Source organism: Bombyx mandarina, chromosome 05 (assembly GCF_030267445.1).
Source record: "Bombyx mandarina strain Sakado chromosome 05, ASM3026744v2".
Taxonomy (NCBI): Eukaryota; Metazoa; Arthropoda; class Insecta; order Lepidoptera; family Bombycidae; genus Bombyx; species Bombyx mandarina.
In genome coordinates this window covers 9,046,126-9,073,105 of record NC_143212.1, presented here as the reverse complement: position 1 = coordinate 9,073,105, position 26,980 = coordinate 9,046,126, and the positions used below count along the sequence as shown (strand labels likewise).

Sequence of the window (26,980 nt, the reverse complement as noted above, 5' to 3'; positions counted from 1 at the left end):
CGCACGCCGCAGTATTCCTAAAATGACAATAAAAAATCCCACCTTGAGACATGCGGTTGAAATCTCAATTATCATTATGTTATGATTGTTCCATCCGTCAAACTGGAACACATGACTGCTTGTCGGCAAAAATAGACATGACGTTTTATGCCTGAAGAAGCAATAAGCGTAAAAATAATAAGTACTGAGATTTTTAACTTTTCGAATGGCCATCGACTGCTTCGTGGGTGCCACAGATTAATTTATGCGAAAAAAAGTCAAAGATTGCAGACTAGTAATTTTGTTTATAATATTTTTAAATAAAATACTTTGGCAGTGGACTTTTTGTAGGATCCCGAGATGTTACGTCCAGCCGCTTTGTTTTATTTTCCCACATTTGTGCACTTTCACAGATACTAAATAGTTAATAAACCACCGTCACTAAACATTTAAACCTGAAGAAACACTAAATAGACAAAATAAAAGAATTCACACAACTTTACTCCTCACGTTCCCGCCAAAAAATCCCTTGTGTAAGTAGGCATATTTTTCGATTTCTTGTACCTACTTATCGGCTGGTAGCCTACAGGACTATTCCAAGTACACGCGGAGAGGTAGGTGAGCTTACGGACTCAACCTGAATTTGATAACACTAGCCCTAGCAAGGGTAGTGCATCGCAGAATCTACCATCGGATCGGAGTCGCGACCCAGTGACATGATCCGACTAGAAACTCATTGGGTTGTGTCTATGGGCTAGGTTGCATGTCGAACTCTTCACCACTTTCGTTGACAAGTTCGATGAGAACTATGATGAGCACACTACTTACTGGCACTCCCATGTTGTAGTAGGTATTTAAACAGTTGTGCCATATTTTGTCGAACACTTTCACGATATTAAAGAGGGCTCCTGTGAGAACGGAGTCTTTGTCTATTTAGTGATACTAAGATGCAGAAGTGATATTGTGCATCGAAGGTATCCATATTCATTCATTCATTCATTCAGGTCAAAAGTAAAATACTCAAAAGAGAAATATGAACTGACGGGCCATAAAAACTAAATTTATGACACTAAAAACATTAAAATAGTATATAACAAGATCAGTAATGCGGCATTAAAGTTTTAAAAATAGTTCTCAATAATTTAAATAATATTAAGATTTAACAGATTAATTTTCAGTAAATAAAAATGTTGAATGGGCAATTTTATTATTTATGTAATTTTTATTATTTTAAATAAATAGGTACACTTTGGCAAAAAAACTTCGATCTTGACTTAATCATATATATGTGCTTGCAAATACAATTTTGTTCCAAATATTTAAACTTTACTACTATTATTTGACTTTGAACTAAATTCTAGAAAATCTTTTAGTAGTGTTGTCCGCCTTTTTTCTGCTATATCCATTTGATTTTCCAAGTCACCCCTATGGGTTGTTTCAGCCCTTTCAATCTTCCATGACAAATTCTCTATCTCAGCTTCAAGTTGAGCCTGTAAAATGAACACGAAATATAAAACAAAATGAAATAATACAAAAAAAAAAAAATTATTTGTTTAATCACAGCTTTTTTTCCCTACTTAAGCTGAAAGCCTCGAGAGGCTATATCAGCGTAATCTTAACTAGTACGTGAGCTCACGGGGCTCAAACCTGACGACATTGCTAACACGAAACCTAGCAAGAGCCGTGCTTCGCAGAATCTACCACCGGATCGGAAACGCGACCAACTGAGAAGATCGGGTGAGAAACTTAGTGGGTTGTGTCTGAGGGTTAATTTACTCGTCAAGCCCTTCGTCGCAAGCGACGGGTTCGACGAGAACGATGACCGGGATCACAACAATATATGTATACCACTATCAAACCTATTTTTGTGGCAGTAATACATTCCAGTTTGTAGTGTGAGAGACATTTTAAAATACAAATGACCACCTATCTTGAGATATGAAGTCCAAGTCTCAAATGCCTGTAAAATTTCAATAGGCATATTATTACTCGTTAGGAGTACATTGAACATGTACATGACCACAAAACCGTGACTTCAGAAAGACTTTATAAAATATTGAAATTTTCAAACATTTTTATTACAAGCTATAGAATGTAGTCATTTGTGTTATTATTCTCTACTTCCAGTCTTTGAAGCTCTGTAAAGAGCTCAACCATAGAAAATAGAAATTATTCACGGATTTTAATTTTAACCTTAGTTTTCATTATTATGTATTTAACAAGCCAGAGCGCTGTGGTAACAAAATGATGTCTGACAAAATGTTATTCTAGAAAATGTCAGCAGTCTTTTGGTGCACATGAAGAGATGGACTGGGTAACTATACAATATTGTTTATTTATGGATCATCATATTGGCTGTGTAAATATTTAAGTCACACATTCTAAAGTAAACTTAGTTTATGACTGTTTGTTGTCCTCAATGTCCTAAATGTTAAAGGAGTATACCAGATAAGGTCACAGCTTGAGTGCAGACATGATAGTAACTGTAACCGTTATTATTATTATTAATCATTGTATCTGTACTTCAGCTTAGTGACAAGTGTATTGGAATATGGCAGTCCAATATGGTCCCCTAATTACAGAGTGCACATTAACACTATTGATCGTGTGCAAATGAAGTGTTTAAGGTTATTAAGTTATCTTATACAACCAGGCCGCTCTGAACTTAAATACGAGCAAAGACTATTAAACTATAACATGCAGTCACTAGAAGATCGACGTACGTGCACTGATCTGATATACTTATATAAAATAATTCATTCTCTGTTGGATTCGCCTGAACTGTTATCTCAGATTTCACTAAACATTAAATTTAGTGCTCGTAGGGTCAACCAAAACAATTTGTTTGCATTGCTAATTTATAAAAACAATATATCTTACTATAATCCCATTACCCGAATGTGTCGTACCTATAACGAACTGGCAAGGTCGTCACCTGAGTTAGATATTTTTACTTGTAGATTGGTTACGTTTAGAAAAATGTTCAAGGGCATCCTCCACGTTATTAATAGGTAGGTTAATGTAATTGTTCAATGTACTATATTGTGAATAATTTCTTTTTTTCCTTACATTATTCGTTAGATTAGTTTTTGTTATTGTGTTGTTTTGTCATAATGGTAAGGAACGTTGTTATACAAATTCAGCACTATATGTCTTGTTTTGTCGTGCGCACATAACCTATGTTGCAAGCCAGATTTTGTTTCTTTTTATTTGTGTTTTTTATGTAGCTTGTGATGTGTATTGTGAGTCTAATAAAAAAAAAAAAAAAAATCAAGATACACTTTTCTAACCGCTGTGGTAGTATCCTCTACTAAATTATTACGTCTTTCTCCCGTTACATGTCTAGTGCCTTTACCTTGTAAAGGCTAATACTGCTATTATTTATTACTACAACAAACTTATGAGTTTCAATCTAGAGAAAAAGATAGTGAGAGCCTACCAGGAATAATATTAGTGTTACATGACCAGTGAAGATAACAAACATACCTGCTGATATTCAAATAATTCTTTTCTAGGACCAACCTCCATGTAGTATGCATAAGGATAGGTATATTGAAGAGTATATCTACAGCGCTTGAGAAGTTTAGCAGCATCCCAAAGATATTGCCAATCAATCCATGTACCTTCCCCAGCCATAACCTGTAGAAGAAAAATGCTTATAATGTGTGTCTTTTATTTGACTTAACCCTTTGAATATTTTTTTATTATATTATAAGATTATTTATTTAAGATAAAAATATTTAGACTTTTTTTAGAATATTAGAAAATTTCTTTTTTTATTATTGCTTAGATGGATGGACGAGCTCACAGCCCACCTGGTGTTAAGTGGTTACTGGAACCCATAGACATCTACAACGTAAATGCGCCACCCACCTCGAGATATAAGTTCTAAGGTCTCAGTATAGTTACAACGGTTACCCCACCCTTCGAACCGAAACGCATTACTGCTTCACGGCGGAAATAGGCGGGGTGGTGGTACCTACCCGGGTGGACTCCCAAGAGGTCCTGCCACCAGTAATTACGCAAATTATAATTTTGCGAGTTTCATTTTTATTACACGATGTTATTCCTTCACCGCGGAAATCATTCGTTAACATTTGTTGAGTACGTATTTCATTAGAAAAATTGGTACCCGCCTGCGGGATTCGAACACCGGTGCATCGCTTCATACAAACGCACCGGACGTCTTATCCTTTAGGCCACGACTTCTAAATGACAAAAAATATTAAGGAATTGGTGGAGGTGATGGTACATATACGTACCAGTCGTCTTTTGTGCTAGTATTTATGTGTACTAACAGTTTCATATAAAAATATACATACACTATAGGGCTACATGATGTTGCTGTGAATCAAATTAAGTTTGATTAAAAGCATTGTCTGGTTACATTACAAGTCTTGAAGACGTTAAATCCTGTATCTTAACTACTACACCACAATATTGTAGTTTTCAGCACAAAACAGTATTCCGTTTTTCTTCTTTGCTATGATTATCTAAGCCGAGAAAAATTCGGTAAAGATGCAAACCTTTTCGTTTATTCTGCTTTTAAGACTTTCCAATGTCTGCTCTTCTAACTTCAGAGATCGAGCATGATTTTCCCATCTTTCATAATAATGCAAATATTTCTTTAAGGCTTCACGTGCCTGTAATAAAAACATTTATTGATACCTTCTCTAAATATTTCAAATACTGTGCCAAACATACATAATTATATCATCTTATGTATTATAATTATAATTTCATTAGAGGAACGGAGAGGTATTAGAATTTATGTGCGACAATATTTTTACAAATTATATATAAGTTTGAAGGGTGGGGCAGCCGTTGTAACTATACTTGAGACCTTAGAACTTATATCTCAAGGTGGGTGGCGCATTTGCGTTGTGGATGTCTATGGGCTCCAGCAACCACTTAACACCAGGTGGGCTGTGAGCTCGTCCACCCATCTAAGCAATAAAAAAAAAATGTGAATTTATGCATATTGGTCTGGCTTCTTTATTTAGAAATATTTTTAATTTATCAAAGTTCTATGCATTATTTAAAAAACTTTTTGGTTCCAGCTTCTTCCATGATCCAGTACGAAAAGTAATAGATCATTCCTCCAATGTTTTCAAAATTTAAGTTTTAAAATACTTTATTATTCCTAAAAACCATTAACTGTCAAATAAATTGCTTACCTGAGCATGTTGGCTATCAGTAGTCAAATTTGGGTCTTCCTTATACCGACTACATTCATAGTATTCAGATCCATGAGCTTTCCAATCTCCCAAACAAACCCAACAGAAATCATGTCTGCACGATCCGCACTGCATGTGATTGCATCCCCCATTTTTCTCAATGCAAATTTGGCATTTAGGACAATCCTAAACATAGTAATGATTTATTTAAGCACATTTCCTTATTCTTAGTAATCAATAAGCTGATGAATTTCAGCAATGCCAAGGATACAGTACAAAGTTCTGTTATATTTTATTGCATGGATAGATCTTCTTTTTTTTTTTTTATTGCCTTTGTAGGCAGACAGACGAGCATACGGCCCACCTGATGGTGAGTGGTTACGGTCGCCCATGGCCTTCAGCAATGCCAGGGGCAGAGCCAAGCCGCTGCCTACCGCTTAATACTCTCCACAAGCCTCGTTTGAAGAAGGACATGTCATAGCGCTCGGGAAACACCGTGGAGGGGAGCTCATTCCATAGCCGGATGGTATGTGGCAAAAAAGATCTCTGGAAACGCACTGTGGATGACCGCAGTGGCTCCAGGTAGTATGGATGAACTCTACTCCGGTGGCGGGCGGTGCGATGGTAAAAACAAGATGCCGGTATCATCTCGAACAATTCCTCAGAGCACTCCCCATGGAACATACGGTACAAAATACAGAGTCCAAGAGAACCAAAGTCCCTCCGCAGACCCAGAGGTTCCAAACGATCAGAGTTCTTGGCCCATCTAGAGATAAATGGTTTACAAAGTCCATTAACACTACACAATGTATATTCTGCTACCCAACATAGGATGAATGCATGGATACGAAAGGCCAGTGTCAATTGTTTTCTATATTGACTATTCCATTCAAACTGGAACGCATAATTGTTTCATTGCAGAAATATGCAGCATGATGTTACATACTCATACGAGCTTACAACACACCCTACCTGATAATAAAAACCTAGAGATTTCAAGCTATATCTATATGAGAACATAAATATCAATTGAAGTCTTCTTTTGTATGAACTCAAATAGAAACCGCTGGTGTCTGGAAGTACTCAGTCAGTCAATTATTATTTGCATATGGCAAATTTTTTTAATCTCTTGCTTAATCTCTAAAATTTCCATACCTTAGTGTGGGCACTAATATAGTTTGCAGTTTCAGAGTCATCAGCACATTTGGTTAACCATTGTCGAATTGTAGCACAGTCAGTAGGAGCGTGATGAGGAGCCCCGCATGAGAAGCATGTCAATGATTCACAACCTTTGCATTCAACACGCCGTGCTCCTTCGCGAATAAATGCTCGAAAAATCCACTAAATGTAAAAATCAAATGTTTTATTGTATTATTTTTGTTGAGAGATATTCATTATTATTTTTTTATTTCAATCTTTCTTGGGGCAAATTCATTTCAATTAGGATACTAAAAATAGAAAGCAAGTTAGATTTTTATTGTTTTGTATTATAAAATGCTCAAAGCTATGAAAATAGTTATTATATTATATTAATAATATAAAAACTGTATTGTAATTTGTCAATTTGAGTACCTACTTGTATTGTTGTACATTATTAAAAGTTTTTTTTTTTGTATTAAATTTGGATTTATCATTCCAATTAATCAATGAGATACATAGCCTCAAAAAATTAGATTTATAAAAAACGTTGTCCACAAAATTCCAATGATTTAAATAAAATAATGGAACAAACCTGACAGTTAGGACCAGGGCAGAATCTAAGTTGTGGGTGAGATTTAACATGATCTTTAAACATGAATTGTTGGTATCGGTCCCTTAATGCTGGTTTAGTAACATGTGACAGAACAAAGTCCTCTGGAGCTCTGACCTCACAGTTTTGAGCCATGCAGCGTATTGTATTTGAGACTCCTAAAATTTAAAATGGAGTACAAAAAAATTCGTTATTTAATATTTTTCATTTATTATTTCAAAATCCCAAATACTGTAAAATTAATGTCATTTGTAACACTGCAACATTCTTCGAAATTAATGACATAAGGATGATCTTGCATAAAGTAGGTAAAATTATCCAGTAGACCGTCAGTCAAAATGTTATTGTTTAGAATTTGTACATATCAACACTTGAAAGGCAAACGTGACTAAGCGACAATAACTGCTTTGTACATAAATGATAGGCAATAACCATATTTGATGCGCAAAAAAATTATATATATTTTTTTTATTTATTTTTTATTGCTTATGTGTGTGGACAACCTCACAGCCCACCTGGTGTTAAGTGGTTACTGGAGCCCATAGACATCTACAACGTAATGCGCCACACACCTTGAGATATAGTTCTAAGGTCTCAGTATAGTCACAACGGCTGCCCCACCCTTCAAACCAAAACGCATTACTGCTTCACGGCAGAAATAGGCGGGGCGGTGGTACCTACCCGTGCGGACTCACAAGAGGTCCTACCACCAGTAATTACGCAAATTATAATTTTGCGGGTTTGATTTTTACTGCACGATGTTATTCCTTCACCGTGGAAGTCAATCGTGAACATTTGTTGAGTACGTATTTCATTACAAAAATTGGTACCCGCCTGCGGGATTCGAACACCGTTGCATCGCTACATACGAATGCACCGGACGTCTTATCCTTTAGGCCACGACGACTTCATAGGTCTAGGTCTATTACAATAATTTCAATCCTACAGCTAGATTCGTTAAAATAGATTTTTTTCAGGTGTTTCAACTTTAAATTAGTCTAGTGTAAAGTTCACGCATTGTTGCTTAGTCCCATTTGCCTTTCAAGCGCCGATATGTAACATTTTCTTGAAAATTTTGTAAGTGAGATTCAGGCATCTTTCAAATATGTTATGTTCTAGGATTGCTATCCTCTACAATCCCTTAAAAATAAATGTTTTAAAACAGATTTTAGCATTATCTTAAAACTCACCTTGCATTATTTGGACTTCAAAATGCATTGCCCAACAGTCATTGCAAAAATAATGTCCACATGCTAGTGCACTATACTTGTGCAGTTGAGGTGTGCTGGCACAAACAGCACAACTTGATCTGCTTGATATACTTTGTGAAGGCACTTGTGGCTTCACCCTACTGAAAACCAACACTTCATTTGCATTTTCTTTATATTTGTTAATTATTTCTTGAGCATTCCATTCATATGCATGTAGTGCTACCTGAAAATCAGCATATTTGTTACAATTTTGTATCATAGAAACCCTTAAAATGGATTAATCAAAATCAGTAACTTTAGGAAATTTTCAAGGTACCTACACAATAAAATCACAGCAGGGGGTATAATAATGTGGTCTAATATTCGTTCAATTGTCAAGGTTGGTTTGGTAGTGAAAATAACCACTTTAAGAACGATGACTTTGTGTACATGATGAGTAACAATTAGTCTTGTTTTATATATGTAAAGAATGCTTTACACTGAAATTGGGAATACCTTGGCGAGTGATGGTGTTATCTGAAGGCTGTTACTAAGTAATTCAATAGATTCGTTGAGTAATTTTTCCACTTCTTCAACTTTCAGACAAGAAAACACAAAATACTCAGGATCTGACTTAGTGCGATCGGCTACTTCCATATCACAATCTTCGTGTTCACCGTAGTAATCATAATCATCGCCGTCATTGTCAGAATATTCCATATCAGACTCCGCAGACATTTTGTAGTTTGGTTCTTACGATGTTTTTTTACTACGAAATAATGTGTTTTGGTCTTCTACCTTTTAGAAACACTTTAACACACTATATATAGTATGTATTCGTATTTGTATCATATAAGTACACTCTACGAAATACGAATTGAATTGATCTTCCACTTGTCAAAATGATGAGCAATACTTTAAAAGGAACTAGGTACAAACAAACCAATTATTCTCAAGTAGGTACTTGATTTTTTTTCACAATTAAGATTTTGTGTTAGACCATAAATTAATGATCTAAGGTTTAAAATTAATAGCGGTTTGACTTCATTAATCTAGATGTTATAATAATAAAATAGGTACAGTAAAATTAGGTATCTAAGCATTTCCTTTTTTTTTTTAAGAGATTTTATGACCTGGTATCTAAGACCTTTAAGTCATGTCTTATTTTACTTTATTTTCTTAATTTTATGAAAAATGATAATATGGAGTGAAATGAAATGAAGATGATTAATTTGAGACATTAATCAACTGGGATGAAATTTAATGAAATGAGATGATATGGGATGAAATATAATCGCAGTAAACTGGTGGTCATTTACTGAGATTTTTTCAGTGGACTTTTTGGAGGAACCCGAGAAGTTACGTCCAGCAGCTTTGTTTCATTTTCCCACATTTGTGAACTTTCACAGATCTTAAACAGTTAATAAACCACCATTATTACACATTTAAACCTGAAGAAACACTAAATAGACAAAATAAAACAAATCACACAACTTCACTCCTCGCGTTCCCGCCAAAAAGTCTAAGCATTTCCTGTTTTGTGTAAAACCACAGGCTATACAAGTCAATCAAGTATCAAGCAAGTAATCAAGTCTCTAGTATCTACTATAGTATCTACTCCCTATATAATTTATTTTTGCTAACTGCGATCTAAAGACTGTAATTATTAGTCTAGGTATATTTCCATATATTGTACTTTACTTAACACTGCATCTTATATATTAATCGTATTATTTATGTATCTGCGCAAGGAATAACTAGTGTGCTCTGAACATAAGCACTCCAGATTTTGGTATTTGTCCCAATAAGTAAATCGAATACAGAGAGAAACATTACGTCAATTAATTTTTGTGATATTCCTTGGAAATCGTACTTTAAATTGGTTGATAACGGATCCCACCAGGTTCTTCTTTGCTCTGACAACGTTCATGCAAAATGTAATCAACCGGTCCGACCTCCAAATATTAGTATAAAAGGGTATCCTTGCTGCAAAACATTGAGCTTGCCAGTAATCTATCGTCAAAACGAAATACAATTTAACCAATAGGGCTTTGAAGCTTCTAGCCCCTGAAATCTACTACCCTTGGGTTCAATCTGTTCAGCTTGGCGATAAGTAGGATTTATCGAACCATTGTCGCTCATTGACAGAATTTTTATTAAGCACTTAGTACGTTTGACTTCAACTAGAACTAGTCTTAAAGCTAGGCTCTACAAACCTCTTTGCAATACATTTAATAGGTTCAAACACGGAAAAAACAGCAGGAAAATTCAGTTTAGATCATGTTGGTATTTGACAAAAATGAAGAGTTTGTTTGTATGTTTGTTTGGTTGAACACTCTAATCTCAGGAACTACTGGTCCGATTTGAAAGTCTTTCAGTGTTAGATAGCCAATTATTGAGGAAAGCTATAGGTTATATAACATCACGCTAAGACCAATATGAGCGGAGCACTAACAAAGAATGTTTCAAAAACGGTTTCTTTTTTCTTTTGAGGGCTTCCCAAACACCCAAATCATTTTTCTTGAGGGCTTCCCAAACACCCAAATCGCTTCAATCTTATGCTTTGAAAATTGTAGATTTTTATAGATTTTTCCAGATTTCCATCATTAGATCATGATCCTGGTGATTACAGGACCATTCGGGAAGTCTACACTTTCGAACAAAAAAAAAGAATTATCAGAATCGGTCCAAGCATTCTCGAGAAATCAATGAACATACATAGATAAAAAATAGTGGTCGAATAAATAGCCTCCTCTTGGTTGGTTAAAAAGCGTGATTTTGGTACCTTAAATAGCTCCTTAACATTCTATTATTCAAAATATTTTACATGAAGTCGCGGGTAAAATTTTGCGTTACCCCAAAGTGGCCCAAAGTAACTTCCACGCGGACGAAGTCACGGGCAAAAGCTAGTTATCTATATAGTCGAAGTCAGTTAAATATGTATTATTAAGCATAACTTAAGAAACATCTGGTCAGATATTGGTAAAATTTTAATGGAACCACATAAAAATCATTACATTTTAAATAAAAAAGTATCATAACAGTGTAAAGTATCATTAAAATTCACCTAGCGAAACGTTTTGTGGTAGCGTTTACAGTTAAAAAATAATCTGAGAACATCACCCTTATTTGAAATCGATTAAAAGAGAAAACATTGGTAGCTGTTTTGCGACAATACAAAAAAAGATGAACTCAAGCAAAGTAACATTTCCAGAAAGATCCGCATAGAAATACTAATGAAGTACACAAGCTCTGTTTTGAAGCAATATTCTATCTTGTACAGACTGGGTGGGACTGCGATGCTTATTGACAAGAGTCAAGAATCAAAAGCAAGAGCCTTTGAACTTCATGGTGGACTTTGGACCACATGTCGACTAAAGATTGTGCCAAACAAGAACATCGACTAAAGTAAACAGCTGTTTACACTAAATTTTGACATCAAAAAATGTCAATCAACCTTTGTCATTCAACAAAGGTCACCTTGGGCAAGAACAAGATTTGAATTTTTTCGATCTGGATGAGAAGCGGTACGTAAAATTTAAATAAAAAGAACTTATATATTTACACAAATGTATATCGCTTAATCATAATAATACTTATTCCGCAGTGATTACATAATATTGAAAAACTAAAAACAATCTAAATTAGCTATTTAATATTGAGGACTACAATATTTTGATTACCACGATGGACGGGTCAGCTACTCAAAAATTTATTGGCCGCGGCTCTCATAAAGGCAAGGGACTTGCTGTGTTTACTAGCGGTGGAGATTCTCAGGGAATGAATGCCGCTGTGCGATCAGTCGTGCGTATGGGCATATACTTAGGGTGTAAAGTATATTTTATTCGTGAAGGATACCAGGGCATGGTAGATGGAGGTGATAACATTGAAGAAGCGAACTGGTCTTCTGTTAGCTCTATAATTCACAAAGGAGGCACTATAATTGGATCAGCTAGGTGCATGGAGTTCATGTAAGTTGTAGTTTTACACGTTTTTTTCTTGTTTTTTTTCTTTCTTATATAAGGGGTTGTTTGTGTACAATAATAATAATAATAAGCCTTTATTGCTGTTTTACTAACTTAATACATTACTTAATAATAAATTAAATTTAAGTGCAACTTATAATCAATTATTCCGTTCGGTGTTCGGTGTGGTTTTAAAAACAGCTTGACTCTCGACAAAGGCCTCCTCTAAAGATTGCCAATATTCTCGATTTTTGGCCATTCGACTCCAATGCGGGCCGGCTACACTCTTTATTTCATCTTCCCAACGTTTTGGCTGTCTTCCTTTTTTTTTTCTACAGCCATCCCATTTAAATTTAAATTGAAATGGGATGGCTGTAGAAAAAAAAAAAAATTTTCAATTAAAATTTAAATTGAGTATCGAAAATAGTGTACAATAAAATGTTTTCAATATATTTCAGTAAAAAAGAAGGTCGTCTCAAAGCTGCATATAACTTAGTGAGCCGTGGTATAACCAATCTTGTGGTTATTGGTGGTGATGGTTCGCTGACTGGTGCCAATTTGTTCCGACAAGAATGGTCTAGTCTTCTTGATGAATTGCTGGAGAACAACAAAATTACTAAAGATCAAAGGGAAAAATATAAATTTTTGCACATAGCTGGATTGGTAAATGGATATCATCAATTATTTTATAAATATAAAAATATGTAATTTTCTTTTATTAAAATAATATTTACTGTTACAATCAAGAATAGGCTTCTCTACCTTTAACATCATCTGTAAAGTCTCATTGGTCGTTATCTTAATTAGTATTTTATGTTATTGTTTTAATTGGAATAATATTCTAGTTATTTAAGAATATTGGGTAATCTAAGCCTAACCTTTTGCGCAATAAGAAATAGAGGCGAATATTAGGATTGATGATTCCTACATTAAAAAAAATAATCTTTTAAAGTTTTTAAAAAAATATTTTTAATATTACATTTGCTAATACAACCTTAAAAGTCAGTGAATGTACAGGAACATCTTGGATAATACATCTTGTTAGGAAGTCTTGAAATTGGCATTGGTTCCCACAGATGATTACATTTTGTGTACCATAATTTCCTATTGTATGAGTAATTATATAAAAGCAATATCATATCAGACATATGTTTTTAACTTCCAGGTTGGTTCAATTGACAATGATTTTTGTGGTACAGACATGACAATAGGTACTGATTCAGCCTTGCATAGAATCATTGAAGCTATTGATGCAATTGTAAGCACTGCTTATTCACATCAAAGAACGTTTATTATGGAGGTCATGGGTCGCCACTGTGGGTAAGAATATACATTTATTAAAATTATTTTGATTACTTTTAATCAAATATTGTGTCCAACGGTCAATCATAGAAAGGTCTTAAAATACCAGATACAATATTAGGTGTAAGGGAACGAATAGAGAGATCTGATATAGACATAAAATTAAGATTAGAAAAACAAATCTACAATAATACAATAATTGAAAAAAAAAAATTTGATCACATTTGAATGAATACTTGACTTTCTTTAATTTCAATGTATATCAATAGGAGATCCATGATATAAAGAACTAATGATCCAGATGCATGAGTGAATCCTCTCCTTCACTACACCTTTTTGAGACATCCTTTTCAGAAGCAACCACCTTTTCAAATGTTTAAGTTGATTTTATTTTGTTCTAACATTGTTCTGGTTAGGCTATGAAAAGTTAAAATCGTGCGATATTATCGAATTTGAGACCATTATTCTAATTTGAATAACATACAATCAGTTGCCAAATTCAGGCAGAAGTGATTGGGATAATACTTAAGTGATACAAGAGACAATCAAAAACCACTAGAAAAGAATCCATGAGCTTCCTATAAAGTGATGGAAGTGCATGAATAACTATAGTGGCCTAGTGCCATATTTATTATTTCCAAAAAGAATTTCGTTCCACTTTTTCGATACAGAAGAGCAATTTCATTGGCTACGCGTGCAGTACGCATCTAATACTAAGCCAAAGAAAAAAGTACGAAAAAAACTGATAACTTGAACACAATGCAAAAAGAAGTGGTCAATGCCTTTAGCAGCTGCAGTATTCTCATGCAAAGCCCATTGCATCTGAAGCTTAATAAGCCTTACATTTCAGTCTCATAAAATAATAAATTAATATTGTTTTCTATTCATGTTAAAGTTGTGCAGTCTCGGTAGATGTTCCTTTACAATCAATATATTTGAAAAGTTAGCTGTAGCTATTTTGGTTCAAATGGATACATGCCAATTCAGAACAAATTTCAAGTTGTAATAAATTTTTGTTCATTTAGATATCTTGCTGTGGTTACAGCCTTGGCATCTGAAGCGGATTTTGTTTTCATTCCGGAAGCACCACCTTCAGTTGACTGGAAAGATAAACTTTGTGATAAGCTTGAACAGGCAAGGCCAAAAATAATTTCGCCCCTTTTGGGTTGGACCCTGAATCCTAAAGCATTGTCTTCATTTCATTCAGTAATTCTATTTCTCTTTTAGTTTTCTTGCAGTTTACACAGCCCTTTGTACAGATGCTACTTATAGCTTTATTAGCGAAGATCCAGCACCCTTCAATTGGAAAAAAAAACTGTGTGCAAAGCTAGTTGAGGCAAGATCATTATTCTTTTTTTATGTGGGAGCAAGATCACTTATTTCCATCTTCTTGAATTGGCAGATTCCATTTGAGAATACAACTTGTTTGTCCAAAGTCTAAATTGTTTGTCCAAAATTATTATGTTGCTTCTTCTATCAAGGGAGCTGTTTGCATGTTTCACTATTTGGGGGCACTGCTTGTTTTGCAGTTATTTGGCCCTTGTCGCTGCTCTGGCGAGCGAGGCAGACCAAGTATTTATACCTGAAGACCCGGTTCCCAATAATTGGGTTGAAAAACTTTGCAAAAGATTGCAACAGGTACGGTGGCTTGATGGACCAATAATGAGCTTTTCAATCTATAAAATATTTATATTATTTTTTTAATAACGTCAACTAAACTAAAGGGTTATATTTATACCGCTACCAGGTTAAAGATCAATAATGTCAGTCTATAAGACGTAGAAAATCAATTATGGAGTGTAAGCATGAAATTAAAAAATGAGTTGAAGAGTTAAATTTGCATTCATCCATGAATATGATTCATAAAAGGTTTTTATCTTAATCGCATGTTATAATGATTAATCTTATACTTAATTAACAATTGGTCTACATCTGAAACATTATATACATGAACAATACACAGATCTTTGATGATGGAAAAACCATGCAAAAAGTAGATACTGATGATTAATCAATGCTGTTAATGAAATTGTTAGATTTGTCCATGGAAGTAGAACAGAAATCATTGTAAACATTTGTTATCATTTTTATTCAATCATGAGGTATTATATGTACCTAAAGTGCAGTATGTAGCTAATGAAAAAAAAAAACTTTTTTTTGCTTATTAGGTGAATTGGCAATATTAGTAATAGTATGTTTTTGGTATGGTCTTCGTTAAGCTTGCTACTTTATCATTGAAGTCAAATTAAATAAAGCCACAATTGCCAGAAATCATTATCCCTATCTCTTTTACATGTACGTACTTTGGTCTATGGAATAAAACTTGACTGTGTTCCATTAAAACCAATACCGACCTGGTTCATTATTTTCATAACACATGTTTCTCATGATCTATTTTAAAACAATCACAATTAATATATTAAAAGTTTTAAATTTATTGTCAGTAAGCAATATTCTAAAAATAATGCTTACATTTTTGCGATAGGAGAGGCGTTCTGGTCAACGTTTGAATATTATCATTGTTGCCGAGGGTGCGATCGACCGCGAAGGTAAGCCTATCACCGCCGAGTTGGTGAAGAAGGTGGTGGTTGATAACCTGCAGCAGGATACCCGTATTACCGTGTTGGGTCACGTCCAACGAGGAGGATCCCCCTCCGCCTTCGACAGAATTTTGGTAAGACAAAAGTACTAATGGATCGACAAAAAACAAAACACGTTGGATTCCAGATATCATAAGCTTTAGTTGTTTTTAGATAAAATGATTAATGCTTTTAATGCAGTAATGCGTTTCAGTTTAATAGGTGGGGCAGCCGTTGTACTGTAAAAACTGAGACTAGAAGTCAGGTCTCATGGTGGGTCGCGGCATTTACGTTATTGATCTCTATGGGCTCCGGTAATCGCTTAACACCAGGTGGCTCGTCCACCTATCTAAGCAATAAAAAAGTCTGAATTCCAATGTTTTTTTTTTAATTTAACAATTTTGAAGTAACATTCGAATAAAATAATACTAAAATTGATACTACTAACCTTGTTATTTTAAGCTACAACGAAGCAATAGACTTGAAACGTTTAATTATTTTTGAACAAATTTGAACTGTGAGATACGCCTTTTATAATAAAATCAATGCTAAGAAGATATAATTTTTCGGTAGGCAGCGGCTTGGCTCTGCCCCTGGCATTGCTGAAGTCCATGGGCGACGGTAACCACTCACCATCAGGTGGGCCGTATGCTCGTTTGCCTACAAGGGCAATAAAAAAAAATTATAGACCATAAAAATATATATACACGTCTGTAATTACAGGGATGTCGTATGGGAGCAGAGGCGGTTATGGCTTTAATGGAGGCCACCCCGGAAACCGAACCGTGTGTTGTTTCGCTCGACGGTAACCAAGCTGTTCGTTTGCCGCTAATGGAATGCGTTCGACGAACGAAAGCTGTCTCACAGGTAATTAAATTAATCATATTAGTTGTGATAATTTTTCTTGTAACAATATTCTTAATCTCGTAAATAACTAAGAATTAACTATGAATTGAAGACATGAGTGGATTTTGAGAAAAGGGGTAACTAACTTTTGTTACTTGTACTTTTTCTCCGTAAATAAATCCTTGATCACATGCAATTTTTAAAAATTGCCTTTAAACCCGGAGCTTTAAGGTCTAATATGGTTTATAGGCACATAACACCTTCATTTAATGTAAAAACTAAAAAATCTTAAAAATTGTCATCAACCCCTTCCTTCATCCACTCATGTCTTCAATTATTATGACCTTTTCCCATTTTCTTGTAATAAAATAGTAACTTCTGTAATCTCATAGATAAAAGTATGGGTAAGATTTTATTACTATTTGTATTCGTTAATTTTTAGGCAATGGCTGATAAAAATTGGGACCTAGCTGTACAGCTCCGCGGTCGTAGTTTTGCACGTAATTTGGAGACATATAAGATGTTGACCCGTTTGAAGCCACCAAAGGGAGCGTTTGATGAATCCGGAAAACCTTCTGTATGTATACAAGAGTGTAATTTAAAAAATAAATTAATAAATGTTTGATTTAAAAAATACGACACTTTAATCTGTCCGAAATGAGCAACAGAAACGATTTTTTATTTTTTTATTGCTTAGATGGGTGGACGAGCTCACAGCCCACCTGGTGTAAAGTGGTTACTGGAGCCCATGGACACCTACAACGTAAATGCGCCACCCACCTTGAGATATAAGTTCTAAGATCTTAGTATAGTTACAACGGCTGCCCCAGCCTTCAAACCGAAACGCATTACTGCTTCACGGCAGAAATAGGCAGGGTGGTGGTACCTACCCGCACGGACTCACAAGAAGTCCTACCACCAGATTGTAAATATCTTTTAGGTTCTTCAAGAACCGGTCACCTTCTTCTTCGAATTCATTGATTAAAGAGTTCGACGTGCGAACTAGCTCATAGACACAACCCACTGAGTTTCTCGCTGGATCTACTCAGTGAGTCGCGATTCCGAACCGGTGGTAGATTATGCGAAGCACTGCTCCAATTAGGGCCAGTGTTAGCAACTCTCTCAGATTGAGCCCGTGTGCTCACCTACCAGTCCATTACTAGCTCGAATAGCCCCCATTTTTCTCACTACCTATTGCCTGGTAATTTAAGGCGCTATTCTAGTTGTGAAACTATTCCTTGAGATGTGAGTGATTATGGTCGTCGAACTTCGACAAATGGGCAAACGCAAATTTATCTAAAATAGCTATATTCAGAACACAGTTCGAGTCGTCGTGGCCTAAAGGATAAGACGTCCGGCGCGATTGTATCCCGCTGTGCAAGTTCCAATTTTTCTAATGAAATACGTACTTAACGAATGTGCACGATTGACTTCCACGGTGCCATAACGTCGTGTAGTAAAAGTCGAACCCGCAAAATTATTATTTGCGTAGTTACTAGTGGTAGGATCTCTCGTGAGTCCGCACGGGTAGGTACCTATTTCTTATTGTTATTACCCTGCCTATTTCTGCCGTGAAGCAGTAATGCGTTTCGGTTTGAAGGGTGGGGCAGCCGTTGTAAATATACTGAGACCTTAGAACTCATATCTCAAGGTGGGTGGCGGCATTTACATTGCAGATGTCTATGGGCTCCGGTAACCACTTAACACCAGGTGGGCCGTGAGATCACGAGTGCCATTCTGGCCACTATTGAACCTTAAACGTTATTTGATGTACATTGTTCTCAGTGGCGTAGCGTGGGTGTCAGCCGCCCGACGCGGAAGACAATTTTGCCGCCTTTTTATTTAGGCATTTCACTTTGATGTATAATACTATACATTAATTCTAGAATTTTTTTTTGGCAAGAGCGGTTGTTGGTTATTGAGGTAGGTTCAGCAATAATAAATCGAGGAAACAAGAAAAAGGCGTATATTTTAACGAGAAATCACAATGAACAAATTGAACAGCGCATTGCGTCCGGTAGGCCCGTACACGTAGGCCCTTCGTACACAAGGCTACGCAAATCTTCGATACTCGACGATTTTAGTCTCCAAGCGACTACCGCCATAGAAATCCATTGAGGTTCGTACACGAGTCGCGTCGGCGACATTCGTCCCGCGACTCGCGTCGTGCCAATCGCGCGCTACCTGCCTGGAAAAATATCCTTGTTTATATAATTATAAATTAAAAGAATACTCAAAAAAGGAAATAACAAAAAAAGCTTTTCGTAGCCGTAGGAAAGGCAGTTAACATAACAGTTTGATATATTTTTATAGTTTTAAAAATAGTCAGTACATAGTTTTGTAATAAAAAACACTTTTAGGCAGTATATTCTTTTTATTAAGCTTTTGTTTTAGGTATTTACACGAATATTGTGTACATTTTATTATGATAGCCGATGTCGTATGCCGGATTGCCGACGCTGTTGTTGTGATCTAGGATTATTATCTAGCGTACCAAATATCCGTATCCACTAAACCATAAACAATACAACAAGTAATATCTGATGTTAAATGAATTCTATATTAATGATATAGTGACTAAATAGGCAACTCGCGTCTTGCGATTCATTGTCGTGTGTACGGACCGTGCGTTACTCGATACTCGCGACTTGATACTAATGTCGTTGACAACATTAGTATCGAAGATGTGCGTAGCCTTGTGTACGAAGGGCCGTACGTGTCCTTCATTTTACCGTTAGGCGATCACAGACAATACCAGACATTACAAACATAGACAAATTATATTTTATTTGAGCGCGTCGCTAACAGCATTCATAATTCTTTTGCATTATATCTACAGGTAAGATTTTAAATAAAAAAGTTTGCGCACACACACAGACGGTGTTGCCGTTCGTTCAATCGGTCTAAATTTGTAGTTGCGATAAAAATATGTAATGGTTCAAATATTTTTATTATTTATTGTGAAATTTTGCCGCCCCCTAAAAAGTGCTGCCCGAGGCGGACTGCCCCCCCTCCGCCTCCACCACTCTACGCCACTGATTGTTCTAAACCACCGTCCTCAGCAAGTAATGTTACCGTAGGAAGGTTTGACGCTGGCTGTGATGCATGTGGGCGCGCCGGCCTGCGGCATGAATGCGGCCGTACGTTCGTTTGTACGGAATTGTATTTACCGAGGCGATACCGTGCTTGGCATTCACGACGGCATCGAAGGTTTCATTAACGGGAACATCGTCCAAATGGAATGGTAAGTGAATTGTGTACTTTATTATTATTATTGTAGAATACAGATCGCAGCGCATAAAATAAAACTTCACTATTTCAAAACCTTCTTTTATAATAATCATTAATAATTAACACTATTATTACGTCTTGATCATTTTTCAACCGTCTTCACCATCTTCCAATTCTCTGTCATTCTCTTCTCCCTTTCTTTCCGATTTCTGTCACATCTTAACGCTCCGTTCCACGCTTTTTTCATACGTTCCGTTTTTACCAATCCTACATTATTGGTGTGGATGGGAGGACGAGCACTCGGCCTACTGTCTACGAAGCGGCTGCGGGATCATAGGAACGGAACTCGAAGTCTCATTTCTTTGTTTATCCTGTATAGTTGTATTTTTTTTGTATAAATAATAATTCAAGAAGGTTTTACGCCAATGCCTGTTTTTTTATACTAAACAATTTTGACAAGAAAGAAAATATCGAGAAAATAGTTAGGTGATTCCTAATTGGCGTAATTTTTGGGAAAATAACTAGGGGAGATGGCAGCAGTACATTTTTTTTTCTTTTCTATTGCTTAGATGGGTGGACGAGCTCACAGCCCACCTGGTGTTAAGTGGTTACTGGAGCCCATAGACATCCACAACGTAAATGCGCCACCCACCTTGAGATATAAGTTCTAAGGTCTCATGTATAGTTACAACGGCTGCCCCACCCTTCAAACCGAAACGCATTACTGCTTCACGGCAGAAATAGGCAGGGTGGTGGTACCCACCCGGGCGGACTCACAAGAGGTTCTACCACCAGTACTATGTAATATCCCTCAGGTCGGATGTAACGGGTTGGGTTGCTCAAGGAGGCGCTTTTCTTGGTACAAAGAGGACTTTGCCCGGCAATAGGAAGAGTGACATCGCTGCGCGGATAAAGCAGTTCAATATTCAAGGCTTACTCATCATCGGTGGTTTTGAGGTAGGCTTTGTTTATACATGTGAACTGTTTGTGTGAGCAGCCCTACAAACGGCGCTAAGTTTCCAACTTTTGTTATCCCACCTGGTGCGGTTACTCGAGCCCATAGACATCTACAAGGTAAATACATACAACGGCTGCCCCATGCTTCAAATCGGAATGCATTACTGCTTTACGGCAGAAATAGGCGGGGTGGTGGTACCCCTGCGCACTAAGAAACGTCCTACCACCAGTAAAAAACTCGACTGTTTGAATTATTTGAGATTGATATGAGAAATTGTCAGGATTCTTTCTTTGTCGATAAATGCCATTTTATCCCACAAGCTACGTTTTTTTTATTTTAATTTGAAAGTTTCAGTAATTATTTTTTGTGTTTTATCGTCGATTATTGCCGATATATATATCGAGGGGTTAATGTTATTTCGTTTAAGCGACATTTTTTCAACTTTACAGGAGAGTCAAATAAAGTTAAAAATTTGGAAAAATTATCATAACAACAAACTTCTTAAGCTATTTGAATAGAGCAAACTTAATTAAAGTTCAATATAAAACATCGAACTGTTGATGCTGATATCAAATTAAACGCACCTTTAATTAAAAAGATAAATGTCGCGTTAGCGAAATGTCCCTTAAACTGCATAAAAATTCTTGTCAAAAAAAAGTAATTTAATGTTCAAGGCCTACCAAGCTAGTTTGGAACTATACGAATCTCGCGCTGAATTCCCGGAGTTCTGCATTCCTCTGGTCGTCATCCCGTCCACGATCAGCAACAACGTGCCCGGGACGGATTTCTCTCTGGGAGCCGACACTGCGCTCAATGAAATAACTGAGATCTGTGATCGCATTCGCCAGTCGGCACAGGTACGTCGTTCAATCTATTAAAGTAAACATTTTAATCATCTGTTTTAATTATGTAATCGAATTTGTAAAATTGTAGTTTCCTTCCAGGCGCATTGTGGATACTAGAATGGTTGAACCAATTCGGTTGTTACTTGTGAAAAATGTATTTTGTTTCGTTTTGAATGCTTCACAGAATAAAAACATAAAACGACAGTGAAATCGACTGATTTTTTTAAAGAATAAAACTGAGATATTGTTTCGTACAAACTAACCTCAATTCACCCGATAAACAACGGAACTATTCAGAAATAAAAATAAAAAAGCCTTAAAACCTTTTTAGACATATAGAATGATGATGATAGTATTAGAAACTCCGGAATCAATATAATATTAAACTACCAAAAACCAAACTAAAAGGCACTTTGCAGAGAAGTCAGTAAAAACACCTAATAAATATTCAATCACTGACTTATGATTTAGCCCCAGTTTTTATTTAAAATTAAATTATGATCAAATTAATCGAAATCTTATGTTAGAATGTGTGCCCCTTATTTTGTTGATTTTTTACGTTTCTCAATTTTTACGTAGCAACCTTAATTATTTTCGAAAAAACAATCTTATTTATGCTCTCTAAGAATCCTCCACTATAACCAAAACAAGTCCGGTTGTATTACTTTAACTCTGATTACTTCTAAATACCTAAATTACTTTTGGAATGTAGTTTTGTTTACGTTACATATGAAACCTAAAGACGCCCAGCATATAATAATTTATTAATGAAAATGATGTCACAATTCCTTCAGCTGTTTCGGAAGTGTAATTAATTGATGACTATTAAAGAAATTTGTTAACCCATTGTAAATATTTTGTCAGGGTACCAAGCGCCGTGTGTTCGTCATCGAAACCATGGGCGGGTACTGCGGTTACCTCGCTACGTTGGCTGGTATGTATCGAACGCACATTTTACCGATAATTTAATAATTAAAAAGGGGGTGAACTCAAAACAGCTTAGTACGCAGAGGGAGGTCATTGGAAAATTGGAACGATAAAATTGAGCAACATTTTAACTAAAGTGCGCGTGGAACTAGTTGGCCGCGCCGTAGGTGGCGACAGGGGTCAGGGGGCGGGTTGCGTACTGCTCGTAACGCACATAAGATTAGACAGTAATGACTAAATAAAAAATAAATGAATACACGAAATAATAAATAAATAAAAACAAATGAACTTTTAGAAGTTTATATGGTACCCATCTAATTATATTGTAATTAACAGTAAAATAAACCAAAACCAAATTAAGTTTATGAAATTATTCTGACATATTTTAATGATATATGAAATTATTTCATTAATATACTATACTTATATGAAACTACTCTGACATATCCTCTGAAGCACTTGATCCTGAACTCTCTAAACTTGATTCAGAATCATCTTGTAATATTATAATGATTTCGTCCATAATAGTATCAAATATCATATCAGTAATGACAGCAAACACTCCCGCTTCTGTGTTCCGCCGCTCACATAGCTAAGGCGCGGCCAACTAGTTCCGCGCGCAAAATATTGTAATCTGCGAGTGTATAGTATTGTGTGAGCATTATGCGGCTTCAATGTAGTTTGCTAAGGTTTTAGCTATGAAGGAGTGATTCAGACATACTTTGTGAGGCATAAAGCTCGGTCCACACAATCTTGAATCTTTATGACTTCATCAGAGCCGAACTTGTTTGAATATACTTAATTAATTTTTATAGAGGATACGTCATCTAAACACCGTGATATTTTTGGGTTTCAATAAAGGCATTTCCCAGAAAATGGGCAGTAGGTTCTCCGAGCATTATGTCAACATACTGCGTTCGTCAATTAGAATTGACTGATGGTAAAGCCTTTAAATAATACAATCATGATATCAACCTCATGTTTTATGAAAGGTGGGGGCATAAGTCGTGATGTCTATAGGCTCCGGGAACTAGCTTAAACCACATGGACGATAAAAACTAATATGCAATGAATAATTCGTTTTTAATTAAAACAAATAGGTTTGGCCGGGGGTGCTGATGCCGCATACATTTACGAGGAGAAGTTCTCTATCAAGGATCTGCAACAGGACGTTTATCACATGGCGTCTAAAATGACTGGCGGCATTCAGCGCGGCCTCATCCTGCGCAATGAGAAAGCGAACGATAACTACAACACTGAGTTCATTTACCGACTGTATTCTGAAGAGGGCAAAGGACTATTTACAGCTCGCATGAATGTGCTCGGTGAGATATATAAATTAATACTAAATCTTTATATTTTTAAGACTGCAATTATTTTTCGTGCATATTTTTTTTCGACCTAATTACTAGTGGGCTCGAGAGGCTGTTCTGGTTTCACGGTAAGTGAGCTCACGGGGCTCAGCTAGAAAGACTTTGTTAATCTACTACTATATCTACCATAACAAGAGTAGTGCTTCGCGGAGTATACCAACGGATCGGAATCGCGAGCCACTGAGAACATCCGACGAGAAAAATCAGCGGGTAAATCGAGCAAGTCGGACGCCAGAGACAAATGCTATTGTGTGAGGTTCACTAATATCTATATTATGACAATGTTACTAGTGTAAACCGATCACGATCCACTGTACTTCAACAAAAACCTTCCCTGAAGTACCCACATTGTATTTAAGACTAAAATCGAAAGAAATATTCATATTTTTCTGCCATAAATATTTTTTTAAGGCCCACCTGGTGTTAAGATATTACGGAAACCCATAAACATTATGATATAAATGTCTCCTTCCACCTCGAGACTGATGTCACAGTTGTCTGGTACCTATGACATCTGCCCCATATTTCAAAATACAACGGACTACTTTCGTGGCAGAAAATAAGCAGGATCGTAGTAACGTAGGAATACATTTCATTATTCCTTCTGTTTGTTACTGCGAAGCAAGGATTGCTTCTCATTTGAATATTGGGATTGAAATTTATATAATAGAATTGAGACTTGGAACTCAAGTCTTAGAGTCGATGATGGCATTTACGTTGTGACGTTTATTCGACTCGACTCGACTAAAGTTTTAACAGCACGTAAGGCCTCTCTTCTACCAATCTAGTACAATAACAAAAGAGCTACTCTGTTAATAGCAGACGAGTATATCACAAAATAATGTACTTGCATTTTATAAACAAAGTTTCTCGATTATCGTTCGATCGATTCGTGTGATTTAAACACTAAATCTACTATAATCCCATTTTTATTAGTCTCCGTTTCCTATTTTTTTAAATTTAGTTTAAAATTACTTTGCAGGTCACATGCAACAGGGCGGCTCTCCGACGCCATTTGACCGTAACATGGGTACTAAGATGGCGGCCAAATGTCTTCATTGGCTCGTTGAGAAAATTCAGGAAGGTCCCTCGAATTCTGCCGACTCTGCTTGTTTACTTGGTGTTGTTAAACGCCAGTACAAATTCACTCCACTCGAAGAACTCAAAACTCAAACTAATTTTGCGTAAGAATTAAAGTTTTCCGCTTATTTTTTTTTTAAATATTTTATTAGAAAATCTTGTTCACTTTCGGCTGTGCTGTATACAAACTGTAAAGTGAATGTTTCAGTATCAGAAGCAAGAATAAACTAGTCTTAAATATTTTATTTATTTATTGCATATACGGGATGACAATGCGTAAAGCATACCTTGAGGTACCTGAGTTCTATATCTCAATATATTGTAACTTATTAATATAAGTGTTATTTGAAATATATTGAATTTGTTTCCAGCCAAAGAATAGCAAAACAGCAATGGTGGATGAAACTGCGTCCATTGCTTCGTATCCTGGCGAAGCACGATTCTACATACGAAGAAGAAGGAATGTATATGACAGTTGAACAAGGAGAAATCGACTCTGAGAACGTTATTTAAACAGCATTTCGGTGCTTAAATTTGAGATTATTTATAAATATATATTAAATGTGATATTACGCATCACAGGTACGAATAAGTAGATTGATGAAATTCTTATCGAGTAATTTTATTTTCTATAACGTGCGACATTATATTTCTTATATCCCTCAAATAAATCATGCTACTTATATTTTTGTTAATATTGTGTACATACGCAAGTATTTATGGTTTGTAATAATCTATGTACTCAGTACTTGGTAGCTTGTACATCATGTCGTATCGTAATCAAATACATATAATAATTTCATATAAAATATATAGCAAAAATAAGGTGGATTTATGTTGAGGAAATGTATGGCAAATCGTTTAGCGAGTCGATTTTCTTAGAACGTTTGAAATTAATTTATCGTAAAAATTGCATTTGTAAATATATTTTTTTGTATCATGAATTTAGACTTTAAACAAAAAAAAAGATAAACGTCGACTCTAAAGTATTAAAAAAGTAAAATTATAATCCTAAGTACTATATTAACATGGACACAAATAGGTAAACAAAAGACAATGTTTCGAAAAATAAATTATTGTTTAATAGATGATTTAAGTTATGTATACATATTTTATTTAATTATATTTAAGGTATTGTTTATTTAAAGCGTATGATGCTTTTCAGATGAAACAATTGTAATTGTTAGTTTTTAAATTGAATTCCTAGGAACTAGTTTTTATAGTTAAAATTGTAGCTTTAAAATATTGAAAAGATGACAAACTATTTTTTGGCTTTGATCGTTCTTTTTGGTATGAAGATTAACGAAATCATTTTGCTGACGAGGATGTCGAAGACAGAGCGAAGTGGAAGAGTAAAGTAAGGAAAGCTGACCCCATCACCATGTGAGACAAATAGCTAGGAAGAGAGAGTGAGAGAGATTAACGCAATCATTTTTAACAACTATTATACGAAATCATGATTATAATATTGTACTACGGAGTTCCTTAACTTGCTTGAAACTTATTTTAGAAAATCCTTTATTGAACAATTTTTTTTATTAAATGATAATGATTAAGTTATGCATTTTACTTAGTTCCAGAAATATTAGTATGTACATTCCTGTTAAGCTCACACACACATATTAATAGGAGACATTCTGTATGTATTTTATACTACGCCTGTGCCCCTGCGATACCATATAGATAAAGACTAGAATTGCAGGCTTAGACAAACAGAAACTCCACCGAGAGAGACAAATGCAATTCTTGAAAAAAATCGTAATTATTACATGAAGATG

At 35.5% G+C, this 26,980-nt stretch overlaps 2 protein-coding genes across 4 annotated transcripts; one reads left to right on the top strand and one right to left on the bottom strand.

Moving 5' to 3' along the window:
• Positions 1-1,181: 1,181 nt before the first annotated feature.
• Positions 1,182-9,636, bottom strand: ari-2 (E3 ubiquitin-protein ligase ari-2). The gene is made up of 8 exons (XM_028182978.2): positions 8,613-9,636; positions 8,097-8,340; positions 6,889-7,064; positions 6,312-6,497; positions 5,157-5,342; positions 4,506-4,622; positions 3,466-3,618; positions 1,182-1,469 (listed from the first exon to the last, which is right to left on the bottom strand). Exons 1-8 carry the CDS (start codon positions 8,832-8,834, stop codon positions 1,299-1,301), a joined length of 1,455 nt encoding a protein of 484 aa, XP_028038779.1. The 5' UTR covers positions 8,835-9,636; the 3' UTR covers positions 1,182-1,298.
• Positions 9,637-11,030: 1,394 nt separating this feature from the next.
• Pfk (ATP-dependent 6-phosphofructokinase) lies at positions 11,031-26,758 on the top strand. Of its 3 annotated transcripts, none has more exons than XM_028180685.2 (15): positions 11,031-11,623; positions 11,704-12,067; positions 12,520-12,724; positions 13,227-13,381; positions 14,893-15,001; positions 15,849-16,037; positions 16,666-16,809; positions 17,231-17,365; positions 19,869-20,032; positions 20,835-20,976; positions 21,652-21,834; positions 22,687-22,756; positions 23,850-24,074; positions 25,105-25,306; positions 25,574-26,758. In XM_028180685.2, the coding sequence occupies exons 2-15, from the start codon at positions 11,784-11,786 to the stop codon at positions 25,713-25,715; spliced, it is 2,349 nt and encodes a 782-aa protein (XP_028036486.2). In that variant the 5' UTR covers positions 11,031-11,623; positions 11,704-11,783; the 3' UTR covers positions 25,716-26,758. The 3 variants fall into 3 exon arrangements, with proteins under 3 accessions (XP_028036486.2, XP_089583553.1, XP_089583552.1); XM_089727427.1 differs by lacking the exon at positions 14,893-15,001 and adding an exon at positions 14,591-14,699 and having other exon boundaries at positions 11,035-11,623; XM_089727426.1 differs by lacking the exon at positions 14,893-15,001 and adding an exon at positions 14,389-14,497 and having other exon boundaries at positions 11,035-11,623.
• The last annotated feature ends 222 nt before the right edge of the window (positions 26,759-26,980 follow it).